Source organism: Colossoma macropomum, unplaced genomic scaffold (assembly GCF_904425465.1).
Source record: "Colossoma macropomum unplaced genomic scaffold, Colossoma_macropomum, whole genome shotgun sequence".
Classification (NCBI taxonomy): domain Eukaryota; kingdom Metazoa; phylum Chordata; class Actinopteri; order Characiformes; family Serrasalmidae; genus Colossoma; species Colossoma macropomum.
In genome coordinates this window covers 477,007-502,470 of record NW_023494787.1, presented here as the reverse complement: position 1 = coordinate 502,470, position 25,464 = coordinate 477,007, and the positions used below count along the sequence as shown (strand labels likewise).

General features: G+C 41.2%; 2 protein-coding genes across 4 annotated transcripts in view; both read right to left on the bottom strand.

Annotated features, from left to right (window-relative positions):
- The window catches only part of LOC118805145, a 32,496-nt gene extending 8,831 nt beyond the window's left edge, over positions 1-23,665 (bottom strand). For 2 of the 3 annotated variants that reach the window (XM_036565755.1, XM_036565758.1), the window contains exons 1-15: positions 21,491-21,807; positions 20,891-21,235; positions 20,244-20,591; positions 15,910-16,011; positions 15,575-15,667; positions 14,561-14,653; positions 14,321-14,395; positions 14,080-14,199; positions 10,500-10,595; positions 8,060-8,149; positions 7,708-7,809; positions 4,151-4,270; positions 3,947-4,036; positions 1,740-1,823; positions 1,525-1,617 (exon numbers count right to left, since the gene is read on the bottom strand). In XM_036565755.1, the coding sequence (XP_036421648.1) occupies positions 1,525-1,617; positions 1,740-1,823; positions 3,947-4,036; positions 4,151-4,270; positions 7,708-7,809; positions 8,060-8,149; positions 10,500-10,595; positions 14,080-14,199; positions 14,321-14,395; positions 14,561-14,653; positions 15,575-15,667; positions 15,910-16,011; positions 20,244-20,591; positions 20,891-21,235; positions 21,491-21,578 (1,939 nt within the window). In that variant the 5' untranslated portion in view covers positions 21,579-21,807. Of the gene's footprint in view, positions 1-1,524; positions 1,618-1,739; positions 1,824-3,946; positions 4,037-4,150; positions 4,271-7,707; positions 7,810-8,059; positions 8,150-10,499; positions 10,596-14,079; positions 14,200-14,320; positions 14,396-14,560; positions 14,654-15,574; positions 15,668-15,909; positions 16,012-20,243; positions 20,592-20,890; positions 21,236-21,490; positions 21,808-22,114; positions 22,169-23,574 lie in introns of those variants that run through there. The other variant, XM_036565757.1, reaches the window with a different exon arrangement.
- Positions 1-25,464, bottom strand: part of LOC118805159 — a 1,027,118-nt gene that overhangs the window by 544,323 nt on the left and 457,331 nt on the right. The window lies entirely within an intron of this gene.

The following is a 25,464-nucleotide window of genomic DNA, read 5'->3' as shown; positions in this document are numbered from 1 at the left end:
TGGTAAGGACAGCAGAGAGAATTATTGGGACTTCACTTCCTCCCATACAGGACATTGCAACAAGGCGCTGTCTGACCAGAGCTCAGAAATAAACAGAGACCCCTCCCACCCCCACCATGGACTGTTCTCGCTGCTAGCCTCTGGAAAGAGGTTCCGAAGTCTTCGAAGCAGAACAGCCAGGTTCAAAAACAGCTTCTTCCCACATGCAGTAAGACTGCTGAACTCTAAATAAATGCTGCTTCAATTCTTTGTTTTAATTACTCCATACCTGGGAGCTACAGTGCAATACACCCTCTTGTATATATATTTATTTAAAATGTATTTATCTGTTGACATAAATATGTTTACATATGCACCACACTCTGCACTACATTGCACTTTGCACTACACTGTATTACTTATAATTCTCCTGATCTACTCTGAGCCTATGCAACGTAATTTCGTTCTAATGTGCACTGTATGGTGTAAATTTGAATGACAATAAAGTCTGTCTATGTCTATGTCTCTATGTCTATGTCTATGTTCCATGCCCTGTTTTAGTGCCAGACGCCCAGCCTTTCCAGTTCCCTGGTCAGCCACCTTTCCAGATCTCCACTCAGCTGCATTACCAGTTCTCTGCTCAGCCAGAAGCTCAGCTGTTTAATTTTCCTTGCCTGGCCACACTTCCTGTTCCCTGTCCAGCATGTCTTTATTCTGTGTTTCCCCCTGTGTCTGTCCAGTCGACAGACCCCAGCTTTGTTTTTGTGCCTGTCACTGTGTACATTCCTGTACCTGTCATTGTTAATATTCCAGTGTATCTCCACTGTCCCTGTCCCCGTAACCGAGTCTGTCCCTTTCTCCATGTCGGTGTTAATCCAGTCCCTTGTCCAGTCTCCTTTCTCTTGTTATATCCAGACTCCCACTCAGGCCTTTGTTCAGTCTTCTGTCTTCTCACCTGTTCACGCTGTCTGGTCTTGTGTCCGTTCCCCAGTTTAGTTTCCCATTCAGCCCCTTTCAAGCTTCATCTCCAAACCAGTCCCCAGGGGGGTTTCTGTAACACCCTGTGTTGCTCTATTCTTGTCTTTGTTTCGGCCTTTATTTTATTATTTTTATTTATTTTATTTTTTTTGTCGTTCCATGTACTTTTGTTGTTGTTGTTGTTGTTGTTGTTGTTATGTCTCTTCCCTGGTCCTGCCCCCTTGTCGTCTGTTCCACCTGTATGTAACTCCACCCTCTCGTTATGGTGTTTGTTGCCTTCTGTGTTGGTATATCTACACATACACACCTGGTGCCCCATTTATAAGAATTATTATTTAAAAAATAAGTTTCCAATACTTTAATTAAAAGTAATAATTTACCCACAGCTCCTACATTTCAGTTACAGTGTAGGAGTTTATCTTAGCTGCTTCACGGTTTTGTGTCTGTTCCAGTTTGGAGATGTTGACTCTGTTCACATCCAGCTGTTACTGTACTCACACACACTGTAACCATAACAACGCTGCCATCACTGACTTACATCACTCTGCCTTCATACCTCATATTTACCTGATTTTAAGATCAGTTCCAAGGCCAGAGTGAGGGACGTTACAACACTTAATCCTGAAGATCCAAACAGGTGAAGAATGATGTGAGGAAGCTCTGCAACACAGAATCACATATTCAGGTTATATTCTTTATATTAATAGACAACTATAAATGAACTACTGTAATTCTGTACATTTAATTTTAGGAATTATAAATCAGCATTTATATAAACTTACTCGGAATGTTTCTTGGGTGATCAAAGAGAACTGCAGGAGGCAAAACATGCAGCAAAACCATTAAAGCTGAGTATCCGGAATAATCTGTAATCAGATGTTAAACTGAAGTTAGTTTTAAAGATAGTCCTCATTTTTAATGTTGCGTTATTGTTAATTTAATCTAAAATACAAACTGAAGACAGGAGCATCGTAACTGGGTTTAAACTGAGTCTAGTGAGTCTGTAGGTCACACAGTGATGAAGTGAATTCTCAGTATTTTGATGTTAGATGAGAAAGCAGAGGACTTTAAAACTACACAGTTTGGTCCAGTTGTTCTCAGTCCTGGTCCTGGAGCTCCACTGCCCAGCATGTTTTATAGATTCCTCTACATCCAGGCTCAGGCTAAAAGGGTCCAGCAGTGCTGGAGACAGAAGCAGCTGGGCTACCACTCCTGCTTACATGCAGTATTTCTCTTACTTGTATCTTCATCTTGTTAAACTAGCACTCACCACATCAGGAATACAAACACTAATCCAACTACGTACACACTGCACTGCTGACTGACTTCATATATACTTGGTCTGAACACTTAAATTAACTTGATGTCAATGTTTACTGGACACTAACTATTTTGCACATGTACTTACACTGTCTATGTACCAGCACACTTCTGTGTTGCTAGTTTACTCTGTATTCTGTATACGGTAAGTAGGCATTTGTATACCTTAACAACAAGCTGGTATAACATAGCAACCACCTGGAATTACTAAATAAACTCAATTATCAAAAACATACAACAGTTTCTGCCTAAAAAGGTGCTTCTAATAACTTGACCAATTAGAAGTAGTTAGTTTAAGGTAGGTGTTTCTAATAAAGTCACCTGAAAAAAGCAAAGCAATGGCCTAACAACACCTTAGCAACCACCTGTGGTTTCATAGCAACATCCTAACAACACATTAGCAAGCTGAGATAACCTACTTACAACCTAGCTACACCTTAGCAACCACATAGGACATCATGGGAATAGCTTAGAAATATCCTTAGCAACAACAGGGATACAATAGCAATAGCCTAGCAGCACCTTAGATACCTAGGATACCATAGCAACAGCCTACCAACATCTTAGCAACCATCTAGGATACAATAGCAAGGGCCAAACACCACCTTAGCAACCACTCCACACAACACAGAAAAAGCTGAGCAGCATCTTTGCCACCAACCACAGTAATTTCCCCTAGCTACACCTTAACAACCACCCGGGACAACATTTCAATGACTTAGCAACATCTTAGCAACCACATAGGATAGCATGGCAATGGCCTACTAACACTTTCGCTCCCACCTGTAATAATATAGCAACTGCCTAGCATCACCTCATCAACCAGCTGGGACGCCTTAGCAACAGCCTTGCAACACCTTAGCAACCACCTGGGATAGCATGACAAGTGCACTCATTAGTGTAGTAGGTGAAGTACAGAAGTGTGTGGTGTGGAGTGCAGCATTAGATCAGCCAGTGAGACGCGATCAGCAGTCCAGCAGCTCCGGCTCTGGTCTATTTTGTTTGGTCTTCAAACCTGCATGACTGTTGCTGCAGTAACACTGACGAGACTCCAGAGGAGCCAGAAGGCAGAGTTACAGCTGTGAATGAGCAATAAAGTTGAAAGTCTACAGCTGTTTTAACTTTTCAACATTATTATCAAACCAACTTAAAGCTGTGTTGAATAGTGTTCGTGTGCTTTTTTAATCAGAGTTTTTGTAGCTTTTGTTCAAACACATTTTTCTCTCATAGGAAATGAAAGGCATATTTTAAACGATGAAAAAAATTCATAAAACATCCCTCTCACACTGACACTCGTAGAAACTACATCCTGACACACTATGCACAATAATTACACACTACATGCACTACATTTGCATGCAGTAATAGCACAGTTAAAACACAGTAATAGCACAGCATAACAATCGCTTGGATCAACACAGCAACCATCTAGTAACACACTAGCAACCACCTGGGACATCACTTAACCACAACAAGCAATGTCAGGTGGCCTTGTCAAGCCAACTTTAACGTTCTCAATGAACTTTCCCTTTCTAGTTTTTCTTTTTAATCTCCTTCATGTTATTATTACTATTATTATTATTATTATTATTTTCACAATTTATGAGGTGGAAACATAAAACAAACATGTGAAATCTAAGCTAAGAGAGGAAATGTTTTCATATCTTGCCTTTAGCAGTCATGTGTTTTCTTAGAAAATGTAGATAGATAATCCCGTTTATAGTGACAGTTATTGATACACCGACAGCACAGCACACATCTGAAAAGAGAAATATTTCAGATTAAAGTGTAATAAATAACTTCATATATCTTGGATGATATTGTAAAATACTGTTTTCCTTCATTCTTTATCAGAATTCTAAAACATACTTACATCCTGTTCCTCTCCATTTAGAGCATCTTGGTTTTTTATTTTCGTGCTGGCGGCGCATCACAAAAACCACTGCTATCCACACAGTGACATACATTACTGCAGTGAATGGAAGCGTCCACACTGCAAAACACGCAGATACACATTTTTAACTGAATTAGAACTTTTCTGCATATATTCACACATCAGTCACCTTTAAGATATAAATGTTTTAATGGTTAACTCCTCTTGGATGGCTTAATTAGCAAAAACAGATGAATGATGGTGGTAATTAACCCATTAAAATTTCAGGCTTATTACATATTGAGGCTTATAATTCAGTAACCACAGGGACTTCAATGTTAATTGGCTGAGCTATTCTTAAGTTCTAAAAGTGTGTAATAAAACTTTGGGTTTACATAATGAACTGACAAATGGGGTGTAGCCCTGTCTTAGCAGTAGCTTAGCATGCTTTAGCTTCAAACATGACACAGGTTTGATTCCAGCTGACTGAATCTAACATGAGTTTAGAGGATAAAGACTCTGAACTGAGGGAGTCTCTGCTGGTGTTTGCGAGCGATTCAGCAGGGCGATTACCACTTAGCTTACTATCGTTACCTGTGGCCGCTAGCATGACTAGGACTAGCGGGTGCATACCAGCAGCACAGGAGCTGCAGACCCCCATGGATCCTTCATTTAGCACACCGCTGCACAAAGTCTAGAGCTGGTCTGTTGACAAATTATGTTTGGGACGTTTAGGCCAGGATGGAGCAACAGCAGCAGCAAAAGTGGCCTTATGACTCTCAGCTCCAAGGACACCACGTGAGCTCAGGACCAGGTGTGTCTGTTCAGCCCATTGCAGTGTAATGGATACTGTGTCAGCCTTCAGAGCAGCTGTGAAAGGAGCCGTTTGGTGTTGAAGGTCTCTGAGGTGGAGTTCTGGCTGTACTGGCTCTGAACAGTTTCAAAGACTGGGATTATGATGCCCCATAATTCAGCCCTAGAGCTGAAAAATGAAATCTAGTTTTAGAAATTCTTCACTGTTGAAAACACAGCTTTACTGATGTGGATGAACTGTGTGTGTGTTCAAATGTGTTTACCAAAGTCTGAGGATCACAAAAGTTGTAAATGTTTAAATAAAACAGTAGATAAATGATGATGTTCTCATCACTACTTTCCAAAATCGCTGCAGCAACTTCAGCAGCTGCCAACCTTTTACACACCACTTGTCTCTGTCCAAGTCGATAGAATGAAAAGTGAAAGGTTTCCAGCGTGATGGTCAGTCCTTAGTGATTTCCTGAGTGTCCATTGGTTTCACACAGAACGTAGACGGACACATGAATCCATAGGCAGATGACGTGTATCTCAGCCCCTCTTCATAGGCTCATAACTCCGGATGTGAGTGTCGTATGATCTCGTGATAAGATGGAATGGAAAGGGCGACTCTACAGATTCAGGAAGTGTCTGAACTGGATTTCTGAGCTGGATCATCACAAAGAAATTTAGAGAAACACAAACATTTAATTTCATGCACCGCAGTTGACCCCTGTGGGTTACACTTAAGCACAAATTTGGCTCTATTGTCATTGTCACAGCTTCAGATGAATAAGGTTAAATCTCAGCGCTGGTCTATGTGGGTGTAGTAGAGAAGAATACATTTTTTTTGGTATTTTCCTGACATGCAGTGCACCTCTAACCTGGTGCAGAGAGGCACATCCATAAACTCTAGAGCTTTTAACAGACTTGTACAGGAACACATGTCCATAGAGGAAGCACATAAGCACCTTGGAGGGCAGTACACTCCCTGTCTGACCTTTGTAATATCACATTATCTACATGACTGCAACTTCAAGAACAGTCTTCCTTATGAAAGAGCAGAATTCACTGCCTTCAAGCTTGTTCTTTTGAGTCAGAATGGTGCTCTCATTTATTGCAGCACATCATGTTTTCAGTTAGCCTTCAGTGTAGGACAAATCAGGCCTAACCCAGGCAAAGGCCAGGCAGCAGACAGACAGGCTAAATTGACCGTCTGCTAGCTGCGTTGAGACGCCACGTAGGTTCCACTCTGTCAGAACTGTGTCTGTTCCACGAACCAAACAAAAAAGTGAAGGGTTTGTGTAGCATGCCGTGTGCTATCCTGGGATGAGGCAGGACGCTGGAGGTCGGAGTGACTTTCAGCATGCATTTTTTTTTCACACAGAACACAAAACCAAAACCCAAATTCAGTCCTTTTCTCACACACAGGCTTTTCAGCTCATCAGTCTCTAATGCTGCTCATCTGTCTTCTCTCTCTTCCTGCTCTGCTCTTTGCCTACATTGCCACAGCCAAACCAGCATCATCTGGCTCTCATTAGGGCAGCACAAGCACCTGAGAAGAAAGGGAAAACCGTCTCCACCCCTGCACCAAAGCTCGGCCACCTTGGATCAAACGTCAGTCATAGTACAAAACAGAACAGGAGGCGGGGCTCAGGTGCCGTCCTCACACTGCTACTTGTGGCTGTCATTGGTGCCCTGATTCTGGCTTCTTGTCACCTCTCATGGCTATCATGAGGTGAAGTGGTGGGAGGGGACAGACAGAGAGATGGATGGGATGGAGGAGAGCACCAGGCTTTTTTAGAGCAGGGATGGGGTAGGTGAGGGGACAAGAGTGCTAGAACAGCTGTGAGGAACTCACTATTTCACTAAACTTGACCTGAGAAGTGCACACATTCTAATTCGTATAGAGAGGGCAATGAGTGGGTTTCTCCACCATCACTGGCCACTGAAAATGTTTGGGCTGTCCATGTCATTTTTTTTCCAGTAACAACATACTGAGGGACATGAGGGAGAATTCATAGGCACTTACACTGATGACTCTGTCATATTCAGACAACACGAAACAGCATTTTTAATGCGTTTGCCTGGTCTTGCATTCCATCCTGGAAAATCAGTTATATGTTACAGCTGAAAAACATTCATTCCATCAAACTTCCATGGACTGAGAATATAACGGAAGTCCTCCGTATCCAGTTTGCAGTGGAGGTGGATGCTTTTGAGGAAGGTGTTGGGGTGAATGTCACATTGGTATACTGATCCACTTACATTGTACTCTTGTGCATATTTTTCCAGAAAATGAACCCCCACTGAACAAAACTATGACATGAGAAACAGAACTGCTCGTCACCAAGTTTAACTTGGAGAAATGGAGAAATTGGTTACAGAAGATGCAGAAACCATTCCAGGTTGATACCATAGCGCCTCATCAGACTCTTCACCACAGACAAAAGTCCTCATTGAATTTTGTCTCATGCTGAATGGGAGTAGTTTTTCCACTGAGGTCCAGGTCCTTGACCCTCTTACGGTCCTCAGCTGGGGATGCATCCATTACAACTGGCTGATTTAAAGCAAATCAGTGTGCGGTAGTTACCAACATTCTTCTCTTAATGGCAGTGCTGGCTTTGCATGGAGGTTCTCAAAAATCTTCTGCATTAAAGTCATAGGATGGAAACATAGAAAACACAGACATCGCCCAGAGAGAAGAATAATTAATTACTTTTTTTTTTATCTTTTAAAACATTCCGAAAGTGTTTTTTCACACTTACCATGGGCAAAATTTTTCATTCTAATCCCAAAACAAGCAAAAACTGAAGCATGAAGCAAGCAGGCTGCAGCTACAGGAAAAAACGAGACACCAATATGCAGACCTGAAAAAATAAATATTTATAGTCATTTAGTTTTATTTGGTAATAACAGCATAAAAGATGTGAAAGTTTGAAAGACTTCATTACTTTTGTCTGTTAATCATTTACTAAAACATACATAATTGTAATGATATTAAACTTGATATGTATTATTGGTTTTCAGACAGAATGTTGTATCTTGAAATTGGTTAGGGTTCATTTTTATTTTAATTTCTTTTACAGACAGAAATAACTGACCATTTCACACACTTACATTTAAACGGTTTCTGCTGAAAGCAGTGCCTTTGTAGTGAGAGAAGCAGAAGCATCACCATGAATACTCCTGATATCATATTGTAAATATCTGGAAAGTAATGATATGCATGTTATTAATAAAGATTGAACATTATATTGACATTTAATGACTGCCTGAGTAAGCGCCATCTTTAACTCTAGGTGAAGTTTAGACCGAACAGCAACCTACAAATCCTACTCATTCTGTCTTTGAGGACCCTCACATGACCACATGACTGGCTGGTTCTCACTGATCACGTGAGGAGTGAAGTGGATTTAGGGCAGGCAGTGAAATTTGGGCAACAATTAACAGAACGGCTCCCAAGTAAAACTCGGCTCCTTCGTTCTTACCAAAGAGCCAATCAAAACAACCAGATCATTCACAAAAGGTTACATCACTAACTGCCCTGTTTGCTGATCTCAGACTGGATGGTCTTCTTGACTGTTTTCATGCAATAAAACTCTTGAATTTGCATCCAGTCTCCTCATCCCTGACAAATCAGCAAAGCATTAAAAGAAAGATTTTTTTCTATTTACACCCAAAATGGACGTCATTAGCTCATTTGTTTAAAGTGGTCCTGGGTGTAAAGTACCCATCTGAAACACTACGAAATAAAATATACTGATATTCCATAAACCTTTACCTACTGTAAAAAACAGATAGTTCCGGTCCTAAAATCTGATTGGCTGAGCCGCATTCGTAGCCACTGTAAAATCCATGATATACCACACCTATGATCACTTCACAACAACTGAATTGAGTGTCACTGCGCTACAGCACAAAAACCCTTGTGCTGTTAATGGAATAATGTTTGACTGTAATGCTGCTCACATGGAGCACCGAGTGCACTGATGAAGTGAGAATCTGTTTTTGTTTAAACGGAGAGGCTGACAGCTTATGTTCTTATCTAGAACTGGGCTGGTCAGCTAGCTAACAGGCTAAAAGATAGCAAACATGCTAAACAGCTCCATCATTAACATCATAGGCTTGAATTAAAGCACTTATGATTTGATTAACTGTAAAACAGCAGAATAAAAAGTCTAAAAGTCACTTCAATGTTTTACACACTTCAGTCCGTGTTTCAGTCAGAAGTTGCATCAAACCCAGGTTGAGTCTCAAACGGCTCCGTACTCCCTAAATAGTGTTCTAGCTATGAAAGTTTAGGAATTCTAGCCTTTACAGCCACATAGTGCATCGTTTATCGAGTGTGGATGAGTCTGAGTCCCATATGACTGTTTCTTAGCTGTATTTTGCTCTGTTGGGCTGCAGGATCCAGTATTTAAACTCCTACGTAGTCACTATGTAGGGAGCAGGGAGCTGTTTGAGATTCAAACGGATTGAGAAGAGGGCGCTGGATTGGTGCTAAATAAGACTCGCAGTGGAAATTTGGTGAGCAAAAAGTACTTATAAAGTCATGGTTTATACATTAAACAGTGTTGCGTTGTCATATACTCTGTTATAAGACAAACAGTTAAGAAAATTCATGAAATGACTGCAGTGAACAGCGATGGGCCACTGAATATTCTTCTCCTCATTCAGTGATCCAGGTTGCTTGGCAATGATACCTTACTCTAAAGGAACTACATTTATTGATGGAATACTTGTTTATGTTGATAATTTTAAATAATAAATTGTTTTCTGAGAAAGTATGTATTTAATCATATTTCATGTTGGCCATTGTTTTATAAAAGCAATAAGCCACTTGAGGCCGTGCGTTACAGTGATTTTATCACAGGGAAGGGGGTGTTTGTCTGCTTCACATCGTGCCCAAGAACACCCTCCTGTGATAAAATCACAGTAACCCACAGCCTCTTGTGGCTTATTGATTTATTACACTACACAATATACTATGAAATATCCTGATGACACCAAGACCAACTGATTAAACAAGTGGAGTCAAGGTGAGTTTCAGCTTGAGTGAAAACCTGCAGCCACAAAAGCCATTTGCAGATAAGACTGGACACCCCTGCCTTAAAGTCTGGTTTAGGGTGGCCTCGGTTCCATTGCTACACTATTGCGATAAAATACCTTCATTTTCTTTGTTTCTTTTAAAATTTAGATTCTTCACTGCAGCTCTGTTTTCCAAAGTGCAGATTTCAGATTCAGATTTATTGTTTGTTTATTACCGTACCAAATCAGTGGTTAAGAAATAGTCTGTGTCCTTTTTGCAATTAAAACACAACAAAAAAATAAGATAACAGACTTAATATAGAAAATATAAAGCAAATATAACTACTATTGGTTTGTGTTGTGAAGCTGAGACATTTTACTGCTTTTTAAAAACATTTACCCATTTGGAATTCGCTGATTCTAAATAATTTCCATGAAATTAATCGTTATAAATAACTGATTGATTTATTTTATAGTATTATATGTTTTCATTTTAATCAGGGCTACAGTAGAAATGAGTAAAACATACCTGGTGTGTCAGACTCATCATGAATAAAAACAATCAACAGGGCACAGTTGTAAACTTCCAGGCACAGAAACGAACATATCCGCAGTGAGAATCTAGCTAGAAGAGAAAACATGTTTATGTTCTCTCAAAATATTCACTTAACTCAGTTTAACCCAGCTGTAAATATCGTTATTATTTAAGGGCATTGTAATCTGACATTAGCGTCACATGTTCTACATTAGCATGCTAATTTTTAAGGCTTGGTAAGGATCAGTTGTGTTTTGGAAAACTGTTCCATTTTTACTGGTATTACAGATTAAAACAACATTAAAGAATTACTTTGCTGAAAAGTCTCACTTACATGATTTTCCAGTTACAGGATTTTCAATCAGCCATGTTTGGTGTCCAGGTTTTGCTTCTTTAGTTTAGAATGGGAGCTGCTACGCTAACATTGCTAACAAACACTATACATGAATAGTCTCCCAGTTTCTGTAAATGCATCAACAAAACGTCTCTCAACTCACTCAAACTGCATCCAGGTCTTAATTAACGTCACAGACAAGTTGGATGCTGAACCCACCAGTGACTCCTGGACCCTCTTAGTTACGTTCGGCATGACAGTAAGTGACAACAACTTATCTTTGTAGGTGTATCGTTAATTAATATGCAAATTCTCTCTCTCTTACAGCAAATAAGCCTCAGGTATTACTGTTCTTACGACGCATACCTCCAGGGTGATGTTTACTCACACCCCTGCCCTCCAGCCCCCCAGAGTTATTACAACATTGTTTGCGCAACATTCCCAGTTAGACAGGCCCCCGAGCGAGCAGCAACACGATGACTGGATGCAGGAAGAGAGGACACGTCGCCAAGCAATGCCATAAACCTAAACCAGCAAAGAAGCAGATGCCGGCTGTGGGTTCAGTGCAGCATAAATGGTAGACGGCTCACCATACTTGTTTCTCTGCTATGTCCAGACAAACTCCTGCATGCTGAGAGAGACTCATTACGTGGCTAGGAGACGACCACCACCCAGCACAGGTCAGTCGGCGGTGGCTGAATAGACCTGAGGGGGAAAGTGCAGCTCTTGGTCACTCCAGGGGTTTGAGCCAAGAACATGAGTTTTGGCTTGCACCCAAACGGGAGGCATGCATCCTTGGCTTGGACTACTTGGTGGCATCCGGGGGCCATGCTTGACCTTGGGAAGAAAACACTGGGCAAGTGAAGCTAGTTGTGGCGGCTAGCAGCAGAACCGAGGTGGAGAACAGGGGCCGCACGCGTGGTCAGCAGCCTCACCAGTGCCGTCAGCACAGTGGATGGTGGAGAGAACAGAGGACGGTCGAGAGGAGTGCTGCTGCTGTCATTGTCGCTCCCAGTGACTGAAGTGCCCTTGAGCAAGGCACCTAACCTCCAACTGCTTCCCAGGCACCATGGATAGAGCTGCACACCGCTCTGGGCAAGTGTGCTCACTGCCCCCTAGTGTGTGTGTTCTCTAGTGTGCATGAGGGTGTTTCACTGCATGGATGGGTTAAATGCAGAGGTCTGTGTGCAAACACAGTTGACTAATGGTTCTGAATTCAAATTCAAATTCAGTGGTGGCAGACCCAAAGCGGTGGTCAGTGAGGAGTCCCACCACACTCAAGAGGAGGACACAGAGCTCACTTGCCCCTTCACTCCAGCAAACCAATGGACAGAATGCCCAGAGAGCTGCAGTTCAGTGTCCCACAAAGGTAAGAGCAAGGCAGCATGCTCGGAGCGGAGTGTGTTGAGGAGCTGCCGTGGCGAGACGTGGCCCCAAGAGATGACAGGCTGCAACGCCAATGGCATTTGTGTGGAATGAGGGAATAGACATTCTGAAACACCTGTTTTAGAGAGACTGCGGTGGGGGCACCGTGCCTTTGTCTACCCCAAGGACTTTGGACTGTGTTGAGTCACCGGGATGGTAAAATTTTGATCAAAGCATGTCCAGTTTCATAAAAATATCAAACCTCTGTGGGCATTGACATCTCAGGTGATCACATATTTGAGAAGCCACATCTTCTGGAAAAAAAATCACAACATGAGGCTGTCTCATATAATTACTAGAGTTACAACAACTGAAAGAGGAACTGACAAAAGTGGGGGAAAAAACACACCTAATAGTGCTAGGGTCCTAAGGGTCAACTGAACAGACCAGCTAAAGAACTACCTTAGCTAGCTAGGAAAGTTATCATTTGCCAAAATCCACAGGATTTCTTGGCCATCAAATTTAAGCAATAAATGTCCTTCATGTGTTTTAAAAAACATGAAACTAATAAATTCACCAAAGAATTGAGTAAAATAAACTGAGCGCTAGTTCTAGCTAGCTAAGGTAGTTTTTCAGCCTCATCCTGGACTGGACATTGGGAACACTGGGAGTTTTCCTGTAAGTGTGGCCTGATGACCGGCCTCTCTGCCCCATCGTCTATCACGTGACATGAAGTAACGCTAGTGGAGCATCGTGTCTCGTGTTCACAGCAAGGCAGAAACTGGTCAGTCAGAAAGAAGAATAAAACGTCAGCCGGCTCTTCTCACATAATCCAGTCTGACATACAGCTGGTTTACTGCTGTTTTAAGCTGAGGTGACTCTGATTATGTTACTGCCATATTTCATAGATGGGCATCATAGTCATGTAGAAAAGTCCTTTGGAAACAACAAAAACTTAAATTATAAATAATAGACTACAGTCACATAATTACACACACATACATATTTATAAATAAAAATCTCTGCCTCAGTTTGATCACCACTCTCATTCTAGATTCCTCAATTATTATAGGACCATCAACAGCTCTATTCATCATTCTGGACTGGAGATTTGTGTTAATATTCTTATTCTAATTATTTGAAACCTGTGAAATTGTGAAGTACTTGTTTAACACTATTTGTATTTAACACAATGTTTAACACTGTTTATTGTGTTGTACTGTGTACCTTTCTGACATTAATTCTTTGTCACAGTTCTTCAGCCCAGACTTCTGTTAAGTGAGATGCTTCTTTGCGGAGAGGTAAGCTAAACCACTCTCAAACTGTTTTTACTAATCACTCATTCACTGGTTAAAATAGGGCTAAAATAAATAAATAAATCAATAAAAACAAATATTTCAGATGTCAGTATTTCGTTCTCATATTAAGCAGCTACTTCAAAACTGATCAAACATTTGGCGGTTTGTCCTGTCACAGCTTTACGTGCGTTAGATAATTAAGTAGAACTGCTTAATTCACTTAAAATACAGACTATTTTGTAAATAACATTCCTGTAAAAAACTGCTTGTCCTTGAAATCTGGAGGAACTCCCCACTTCAGATGAAGTGAAGGTTCTGTCACGTATTTCTGGAAATTGGAGATGATTCACTCCCAGTGTTTATCACTGTTAACCTGGCATCTCCAGCTCTGAACTCAAGAAGCAAAATCAGACATGTTTTGGCTGATTTACTGCATTTGGGTGGAAAATCATGTAAACAGGAATTTTGTTGAACTTTTCCTTTAATTTAAAAGAAATATCATATATGCTCTCCTAATATTGGTTAAGATGTGTTTATGAATGATGAGATCAAACTTTTTTTTTAATATTTTGTTTACCTGAAATGATCGACCCAATTCCATACACTGCTGCAGCCATCACTAATATACTTCTTTCCGCAAGGCGTAAATCCCTATTATAGAAATAATACTGTATTCCTGTTCGATTAGCAAACTCAACTAAAAAAGAACAACAAACAAAACAAACACATCTGTAATACAGTTCAGACAGAAGAGGGATCATCTTCAGTTTGTAGGTTCAGAAATACAAACACTGGAATGTAGAAACTGTTCTGCTCACCTGAGAAAACAACAGTTGCTATGATTGTGTAATAAAGTGGAGCACTTAGAGTCTTCACTTCTCTCACCCAGCGCTCTGTAAACCACATTGGTGTGTTATTCACTCACTTTCATGAGTTTTTACTGTCACCTACATATTTATTGTATTTTTTTATAAAACGTATTAGTGTGTGCAGGACTGCACCTCTACCAGACTGGAGTTGATCTTATTTCAGTCTTAACTGTTGATTTAAACTCGTACCTGGAAGTGTGTTGAGATAAGGAGCAGTCTTCATCAACATCAGACAGCGAGCGAGACTGACAGCTGAACATATGATGACCTCACTGAGAAATCCTGTAGATCAACACAAACACTTCAGAATTTAAGCCTTAAAAGAAACAGTGAGTCACTCTTTCATTCCGTTTATCACGTTCATTAAGAGTAACAGCTTCTGTTCATCATTAGATGTAGAACACCACAAAAAATTAAAAAATTATTACTATCTATGGACAGGAAGTGGAGGCACTGAGGGCTGCAGCAGCCCTTGCTTTAAGGATTGCAACTGCTAATAATAATAGTAATATTATTAATAAAAGTTCTGAACTTTATAATAATTGGAGTGTAGCAAAGACCAGTGTGCTTGTTTTAGAGAGGTTACACTGCTTTATGGGCGTGAGGCTAAAAACACACACAGGTTGAGGTATAAAGACAAAAAGTAGATGCAGAGATATTGAGCAGTTCTGAACCCCAAAGCAGCCTAAACTGTCTATAAAATAAAAAAAATATCTATTGTAATAAAGAGATTTCTTCTCTCCAGCTCAGAGTGCGTTTCAGTGTTGAATCTCACTGTGTAGCTGTGGGCGAGACAATCAGTTAAGACTGTTATGGTCTGACTGTTAGTTTGGTTAATTTGCATACGATTTGTCCAGAAGGAGAGCGCAGAGAGGAAGAGGGTCAGTTAAATGTGTATATTGTCATCTTTCACCTCATTATGGAACATAAAGACACTCTGATGTAAAGTAGCGAACAAAAATCAAATGAAAAAAGGAAAATATTTTGTGATGTCATCGATGACATCATTGGTCACATCTGTGCAGATTAAAATTTTAGTAACTTCCAACTTAAAACACCTTATGGCTTCTCTGCAGACTATAAAGACTGGAGAGATCTCTCTTTCACTTCATTACAGTACAGCGTTTATGTAGAGAATTAAATTATTCATATCTTATCATGCACATTGTTGGAATTCAGAAAAAGAGATGTTCCTGAACTCACCTTCTGTTGACCACAGTCCAAAAGCAATGAACATGCAAATGTTCGGAGAAAAGGCCAGAAAAATATACATGATCATCGCTCGTCTGTCTGTTTCTGAAGAGGAAGAAACATTTCACATTTTCAGTTTTTAGATTAATATTTTCAGCTTTCATTGTTTGAAAAAGGCTTTTTTTTCCACTGTTAAATAACTGTTAGAAAAGTTACTGCCTGTCACTAATTAACAGTAAAACCAATAAATGAATTAAGAATCAAAATAAACACCAACGAACATCTCTAATCATATAATATTAAAACAGGAATGAAAGACTTCACTGAATCTTCAGGACACTCTGTACCTCGTTTGTGTAGAAAGATAAAAACTGGAGCTCCGAGTCCGACAGCGAGTGTTAGTGAAGTGAAACACAGCAGAAGGATGCAAATCTGGACAGAAGAGAAACCTTCAAAAGAAAACACAGCAGAGACGATGAAGACATTAAAATCTCAACCTTTTCACACCATTTAACATCAAACTGAGCTCTGAAACACAGAATATTCAGGGTCACTCAGAGTTAATCCAGTTCTGCTGCAGTCTTTCTCCTCTGTGACTGGAGTTTGTTGGAGTTTGTTGTTTATTTAAGTCTCTCTTAGTTTCATAATTTAAAGCTTATATGGAGACTTTTGTAAAGATCTCCTGCTGACGCTCACCATCAGAACTTCTTACAACATGAAGTAAAACTCCAGCAGGTGGAGGATCAGCTACTCCTCTCATCCAGTGAGAGGAGAAGAGCAGCTGTTCCTCTCACTGCAGGATTTTCTCCAGTTACAAACTTTCCCCACTTATCAGTGGAGAAGAGGGAGATAAGGAGAAGCAGCACAGCAGCTCCAACAACAAAGTGGAGACAAACTGCAGTTAATGTCACCGACCGCTAGGGGGCAGTGTTAACCTTAGGCTTGGAGTTAAGAGGGAGAAGAAGAAAGATTTTAAACCCTTGTTGAGGACTTGTAGGGGTAATTTCACTGTCATTAGCTTAGCTGTGGTTTAGAGTTTAACCCAAGTTTAAACCTGAATGAGTCACATGGGTTTTTAAGCTCCACTGCTGTTTCCTCAGAAGCTGCAGGTTAAACTAAACCCAAATGTTGTGTAATTTAAAAACTACACATCTGCCACTAGATGGTGCTGTATATCAGGTTTATCTGAGGTTCATCTTAAACCTGATAATGATGCGGTTTAACAGAGGTTCATCTTAAACCCGGAAAAGACACAGTTTTTCTTAAACTCGATAAAGACTTTGTTTAACTAAGGTTTATCTTAAACCTGATAAAGACACAGTTTAACTGACATTCATCTTAAAACTAATGATGATGCGGTTTAAGTGAGGTTTATCTTAGATCCAATAAAGACAGTTTCATCTTAAACTCGATAAAGATGCAGCATATCTGAGATTTAAGTTGAGATTATTGTAATTGAAGCACGTTTTCCACTCAGATATATTAGCATTTCATACTTTGGCCCAGAAAACTTCAGCCATAATTATCTGTGGTGGTATATTTTACTTTAATGCTGTATTGCTTAATTAAACACTGAGGCTCTGGACTCCACTAGAGGAAGCGTTAATCACTGCAGTCCTGATTAGACTTTTACAGAATATGTTGTCCAGAAAAGTTAAAGATGACCACTGTATCACTGTTACTGACTCTAAAAAGAAACTTCATCTTAGCAAATATTTATTTTTCATTTCTCTGATGCAGTAATAAAAGAAAAGAAAAGAAAAGAAAGAAAAAAAGGAAACCCAGACTAAACAGTTAAAACTTATTTGCGATGCTAGGCAGAATGCAGTGCCTGCAGTGTGTTCAGTCTGGGCTCAGTATATAACATAAAAAAATATAATGTGTGCCATTTTGCACGGCCACATCTTTTATTGTTTTTCTGTAATGTTAAATTCAGAGCATGCAGGTTACAACAGGGTTAGCAGGCAGCTCCAAACTGCTTTCAAACTCACAAGCCCCCGGCTAGCCCGAATGGTGAATTGTTATTGGACTAATGAGCTAGTCATGGATTGTCCATAACAAACACCAAGTTTGAACACAAGCATGTTTATAAGTGTATTTGGCACCAGAGCTGGGTCAAAGGTCAGTGATCGACGTTGTTGTCATTTAATTTGACCTGGAACCTTATGTTCTGGACACACAGGTGAGGAGAGGTGCTGAGCTGTCAACCGATCACTACCTTTAGTTGAATCGGGTCAAATGGCAGGGAAGACTGGTGGTCAGACTTGGTAGACCAAAGAGTGAGGGTGTGCTGGGAACAACAGGCAGAGTCTCCTGTTCGGAATGATTTTAACTTCCAACTCCGGGAGAACGTTTCTCATGCTGGAGGAGTTGGAGGACATGGAGTCTGAATGAACCCTGTTCATAGTTTTTTGTTGGTCTGTGGAAGGAGCACTTTGAGGAACTCCTAAACCTTAGAGACATGCCTGGCAGTCAGAGCCAGAGGCTTGTGGGGTGTCGGACTCGATTTCCCTGTTAGAGGCCACTGAGGTAGTTGGTAAGCTCCTCAGTGGCAAGGCACTGAGGGTGGAAGAGATTCGCCTTGAAATGCTTAAGGATCTGGATGTTGTGGGGCTGTCATTGCTGACACGCCTCTGCAATGATGCATGGACCTCAGGAACAGTATCTTGGACTGGCAGACCAGGTGGTGGTCCCTATTTTTAAGAAAGGGGACTGGAGAGTGTGTACCAATTACTGGGGTATCACACTGCTCAGCCATCCTGGGACAGTTTATGCCAAGGTGCTGGAAAAGAGATTTTGACCGATAGTCAAACTTTGGATTGAGAAAGTACAATGAGTCCATCCTGGCTGTGGAACAATGGGCCAGCTTTTCACCCTTGCGTGTATTGTTGAGGGGGCATGGGAGTTTGCCAACCCAGTCTACATGTGTTTTGTGGGCGTGGAGAAGGCTTATATTCTGTGGAAGGTCCTCTGGGAGTATTGGGTGCTGGGGCCACTACTCTGGGCCATTTGGTCTCTGTACCCCCAGAGTGAGAGTTGTGTCCGTATACATTAAGTCACGCTTGTTCAGTGTGCATGTTGGACTCTACCAAGGTTGTGCCTTGTCAAGGCGTGGCCAAGGTCAGGAGAGCATTATGGGTGGAGGCCGGAGGGTGGCGTCTCTGCTATTTGCAGAAGATGTTGTCCTTTCGGCTCCACCACATGGATGCCTCCAGCGCTCACTAGAGCAGTGTGAAGCGGCTGGTATGCAGATCAGCACCTCCAAGTCCGAGTCCATGGTCCTAGCCTGGAAAAGGATTTCATGCCCACTCCAGGTAAGGGGAAAGGACCTGCCCCAGGTGGAGGAGTTTAAGTATCTTGGGGTCTTGTTCACGAGTGAAGGGAAGAGGGATCGTGAGATCAGCTGCAGGCTGGGACAGGCAGCGGCAGTAATGCAGTGGCATTACTGGGCTGCAGTGGTGAAGAGGGAGCTGAGCCTTAAGGCAGAGCTCTGTTTACCAGTCTACATCCTAACCTTCACCTATGGTCATGAGCTTTGGGTATTGACTGAAAGAAAGAGATCACGGAAACAAGCGGCAGAAATGAGCTTTCTTCCCAGGGTGGTGGTCTACACTGTACTTGATAGGGTGAGGTGCTCGGTCATCCAGGAGGATCTAATCCTCTACATTGAGAGGAGCATGTTGAGGTGGTTTAGGCATCTGATCAGGATGCCCCCTGGCTGCCTCTCATTCGAGGTTTACCAGACATGGCCTACTGGGACGAGACCACAAAGATCATCCTAGGACCCGATGGAGGGATTATATCTCCAAGTTGGCCTGGGAGAATCAGTTGGAGTTAGTTGTGGGGGGAACAGGGTCATCTGGGCTTCTTTGCTTTCCCTATTGCTACCGTAACCCTAGTTGGATCAAGCGGTTTAAGATGATGACTGAATGTTAAATTCAGTACATAAACAGTAAATGTGCATTAAAATGTGATGATATAAATAAAAGAGTGTAAATAACATAAATACATGCAATTAGACCAGGGGTGCACAAACTGTTACAACTTTTTTCATGTTTTTAAAAGACATTTTAAAGCTGTATTTGAATGAGAGGCTAAAATCACACATTCTATCATCGCATCATACAGGGCTACAGCTTGCACTACTATGTAGGGGTTCGAAGGGTCAAACTAGGAGAATGGAGTAGCGAGGTTAGTTATTTATCATGTTAACACGTCACTAACGCATTAACTGTGATAGCACTATTATGAACTCTACAGTGCTGTGGGATTCTGTTAAGGCCATAACCAACATGGATCTCTTCACTACAGATGATCTTCAGAGAGTCAATAAAGTGAACAATATTTATCTCACTACTCTTATCATCAAATACAGAACGCCCAAACTGGGGGCACTGGCGTGTGTAGCATGCTGTAATATTTTCTGGTAAGTTCAATGTGCAGTTTCGCTCCTGACCTTAACAACGTTCGACTTAATCATAAGATATTCCCACAGGAAGGAATATCAGGAGGATTTCTTTACTGTTACATTATGGAACAGGCCATTTTTGACACACTCATATTTTAGACAGTAGTTTATTGATCCAACACATATTTGTGATGTTGTTTAAATACAAATCCCAGTTATTGATCTGTGAGTAAAAAGAAAAGTTAAGTGTTAAAGTTAAGGCTCCACTGTTACCTATTTGCTGGATGATCACTGTGGTCTGTCCTGAAAGGTCAGCAGTGTGGACTTCACAGATGAATTGTCCTTTATCTTCCATCCTAACGTCCTTCAGCCTCAGTGAGAAGTTTCCTCGAGGGATTTCAGTCGTGAAGAACTCGGCTCGTTCTCGATAGCTCTCGTGAGAAAACTCTGAGAAGGTCTGGTTTTCTTGAAAGAGCAGAACTGGGATGTCTGGGTATTTTTTCCAGGTCACTTCCTCCAGCTGGTGGACTGGAATCTGTGAGTCTACAGAGCAGCTCAGTATCACCTCCTCACCCACTGAGGTGAAGATGGGGTGGAGCGCTCCCCTCACCACCAACCGCTCTGGAACAGTTCAGACAGAGAAGATGGACACAACATACATTGTAACACTGTTATTGTTATGTATGTACAGCTACTTGAGTTAATACTACTTTCAATGTAAGTGTCTATCACTGTAGCATACAAGTAAAACTGTGTACAGTGAACAAGATTTATAAAATGTGTGCTGCTATTAGAATACATAACATCTTTTTGGGCCAGACTTCAATAGGCAGTCTAAGTATTTTATACACTGCATTAAAATGTCAAGATATTATTTAAGTTTAGCTCAATTACAGATTACAGAGACCATAGTTACCCACCACTCAGTTTAATCTCCACTGTGGTCTCTCTGTAGTCCTGACTGGAGGAAACTCCACACCTGTAAACTCCAGCATCTTCTGGTGTGACGTCACTGAGTAAGATGGAGAAGTTCCCTCTCGATATCTCCTCTGGGAAGAAGTCGGCTCGGCCCCTGAAGCTCTGACTCTGCAGCTCTGCTCTGATTTCTTTCTGCTGGAAAACGTTCACTACAGACTCTGAGTCTGTTCTGCTCCATTCCACTCTGAGACCCTCCAGAGGGAGGGGGTCCTGAGCAGAACACGGCAGCAGCACAGCGCCCCCCAGCGGGACCACCAGAGGACCGGAGGGGCCTTCAACATGGAGACCTGCAGGAACATCAGGCAGTAACGATTAGTCAGACAATGAAAATAATCACATTAACTTACCATCAGGAGATTTTAACACTGCTTCTTAAAATGATCTTACAGTATTTTATCAAAAATTAATAGACTTCATCATGTATAGGTTCACAGTTTGGGGTAAAATTTGTATTCCTCAAATCTGGTATTATCTGCACTTTTCCATTGTTATGGTTGAAACAGATCAGATGCTCACAGATTGAAAAACATGGTAAACTTTACTTGAGGGTTTGTGATTAACACAAAGGGTGTGGTCAGAACATGCCGAGGTCAAAACCAGAGAGCACAGAAACCAAAACAAAAGGAACATCAGGAGAATCCAGTAAACAGGCCAGCTTCAAAAACACAGCAGCAAAAGATCAAAGCAATCCAGTAAAAACGGCAGAACCGGAGAGACAGAAGTCAGAGGTGATACACAGGTGACACAGGTAAGCTTACAGACCAGGAAACACTCAGTACACAACAGAGGAGTTAGCAGCACTTCACACTGAGCTGAACTAAAGCCTGAGTGCAAAACCATCTGACACACAGCAGGAAATAGGAAACAGGTGTGTGAACTCAGAACTCCAGTCAGGTGGAGCGTTAGAAAGAGATTCTATTGGACGGAGGTGATGACTGTGGAGTCAGGTGATTCCCCACTGACTCATGGGAAATGGAGTTCTCCACACAGTTCATAGACTCAAGTGAGCCTGCAGGACAGAGCAAACGAGCAGAGGAGGCGTGACAGCCATGTGCGCTCGTTTCAACAGGACATCATTTGGTAATTAATAACAGCAATAACAATGTGTGTGATTATTCATTGTGAAATGAACTTTCTGTGTACAGTAATTATTTTAGTGTTGTTACCTTGAAGTCCAGCAGCCAGAAGCAGCACAAAGAACAGTAATAAATCCATTTCACCTGCAAAATATGAAAGGTAGGATATGAACAGTTGACTAAGTTATGTAGTTCATAACAGCTGAAAATGTTTGCAGATATTAATATTTACGCCCTGATGTAGTCTGACTGTCTCCTAAAGGTTTTAGTCTTTAATCCTCTCATTTATTCATTTAGTTATTCAGCTGTTCATTGAAAGTACTGATACACATAAATGTTAAATACATAAAAGTCTCTTTACAGTAACAATAGTCTGTGTTTGGTCTGTGTCAGGTGACCTATGTACTTCAAAGGGGTGATAAACATAAAGTGTGACTATTACTTTGATCTTTGAACCATACAGTTAACAACCATGACCTCCCCATTACCCCTACAGCTCTAGCTCAGCCAAACAACATGTATAATAATGATAATTATAATAATAGTACATGGCTTTATAATATCAGGTTCCATAACGCACTATAACATCTGTTTAAAAGCCACTGTTAAATGAATGTTGTAATGCACTATAACTCACTACTACAAGCTTCTGAAGTTGCATGAATTTACTAGAGTTTATTTTTAGCTAACTGGAAACTGTTATGTTAGGCTAGCTGGCTACGATGCTAGACTGTAAGCGGTTCGTAACCAAAGCTAAATGGTTAGCAGCACAGAGAGCTGCTCTATGTTAGCCATTAGACAATAACAGTAAACTCCAGCTGCCCTGTTTAGGAATACAGCTAATGTTAGCAGTAGCTTTAAGCTAGCTTTGCAAACCAGCCTTGCATCACCAGATGAGGCTGAGCACACATTTTACACAAGACTCTCACGTCACTGAAGGCCTGTAAAGAGCAGCTGTAGTGCTCTGTAAGTTATAGAGTACTGAAATTAAATATCTGTAATATTTAGAAGACTTTAAAAACCTCAGAAAGCCGCAATGACCTGGCTTAACGCTCTACAAAGTGTTACAGAGTGTCAACATAAGTGTCTACAGTGTTCTAACAAACAGATATTATAACGCATTATGGAGTCTGACTTTAGAAAGTCATGTGATCGTGCTTTATAAAGTGTTATGCATGTAATTTTCACTACATCAGAGCAGCTATACAGACTTGTGCTTGTTCCTACAAGGTGTTGGCATATTAGGTCTGATAAATGCATTTATAAGGTATTATGTATACAGGATTCATAGGAAGTGTTACCAAGTTAATTTGTGTAAATTACATTGTTACATCGTGTCTGCATTTATTTGATCATTAAAAAAATCAAAGTTTAACATGGAATGTCCAAAAATACATGTGTACCAGTTTTGAGTTTAACAGTGTAATGAAGGACAATCAAGTGTCTGATGACACCACAGTTTAGTCAGTATGTAAAGCAGACAATTCATGCTATACAGAATACAAATAAACTTCAATCAAACTGACATAAAGTCATTTTAAAGAACATACGTGCAGTCATGGTGTCACAGTCGCATCCAGGCTTAATCGCTTATATTCTCCTTCATCCCTTTACATCAAAAGTGAAACAGATCATTCTGACCGCGGTCAGTGAGGCACAAATCGTAAGTAACAGGCTGTGATCTATTCCTCTGTGTGTGCATCATGTTGGACAGTGAACTCTGAGAGGAGACAATATTAGATCCTCAGTGGTGCTGAAAGTGTGGCTGCAGGTTTTAATCCCAGCTAAGCAGGAGAACTTCGCATAAACTAATAGGTTAGAACTGCATTCTAACAGCTGGGCTGCTGCTGACAGATGTGGGACCTCAGCAGTGCTGTTCTATATGGGGTCTCTGTTTGTGTTACATAGTGTAAAACAGAAACCAACACTGCTTCATCACATCATCAGACAGAGTCTGTGTGAAATCTGACCACACCTTCATAAACAGTGACACAACTGAGGAAACAGTGCTGATAATTCTACTGTACAGACCTTTTTAAACATGTATAGCTTTATACTGTTAGTATCATAAATATATATACAACTACAACAGTTAAGAGGAATAATGGTGGTCATAAACATAGTGGGTAGAATGGGAGTATTGGAAAGGTACTGGTAGGACTTACAAGGTGAGCACATGTAGTGTTGTGATGTTTTATGTTAGCTCATTATTAAAAATAAGAAGATAATGCTGAGCTGTAATTTCTCAAGTTGAAACAGAACACAGTGATTTATAATTCTACTTAGTCGGTGCCCCTCCACAGCACCCAACTTGATGCTGTGAGATGTGAGGATTTCTACAATGCGTCCGCTCATCCCCTTCCTGTACACAGCCTGTGTGCCCTCCTGCCTTACCCTGTTTGGTTCTGATCCTGGGTTGTACTAACTGACCGGAGTGATCGGAGAGGCCTATTGGATTCGTACACGTCCAGCAGATCAGCAGTGTATTTTGGTCCAAGGCCATTTAGTAACTGATATACAATTAGAAGCACTTCTGGGCTCCCGAGTGGCGCAACCGTCTAAGCGTTGTTCCTCATCAGGAGATCGCGAATTCGATCCCTGGTGATGCTACAGCCGTCCGTAGCCGGGAGTCCGAGAGAGCACAACTGGCCTCGCTCTCTCTGGGTGGGTAGGATGGCCCCTCCTTCTCCCCCCATCACTCAGCGCGAGGCTAGTCAGCGCAGGCGTCTGTTAGCTGACGTAACAGATCTGGCGGTTGGCGCTTTCCTCCGAGCGCGTTCGGCTGTCCAGTGACGTTGCGTGAGCGGCAGTTCGAAAAGAAGCGGTGGTTGGTTTCACAGGTCTCGGAGGAAGCCTGTGTTAGCCTTCACCCTCCTAGCGTTGATAGCATCGTGTGATTGGGGGAGTCCTAACTAGCGGGTGGAATTGGAGACGATTAAATTGGGGAGAAAAATCGGGTAAAAATTAAAACACTTCTAATCTGTACTTAATTGGTAGCCAGTGCATTGACTGAAGGATTGGAGTGATGTTCTCAGATCTCGTAATTCTTACTCGTGTTCTAGCAGCCGTGTTCTGAATAAGCTGTAACTGTCTGAGTGTGGTTTTGAGACAGTAAAGTGACCACTGCAGTAGTCCAGCCTGTTGGAGATAAATGCATGAATTTGTATTTCTAGCTTGTGTTGTGACATGAAAGTTTTAAACACTGAAATGTTGTCGAGATGGTGAAGGGCTGCTTTTGTTATTTCTTTTACATCGCTGTTACATGGCGTTATCTCCAGATCTAAATGATTTGTTATTCCAAGATTTCTGTCTTCATCTTTAGCCCTTAGAGCTCTGGCTGTCGGATCAGACACACGCAGATAAAAGATTTTAAAGATAAAGGTTTATTCAAAGGAAGATGAGCAGGGTTTAACACCAGATCAATAACCAGAATAGCCAAA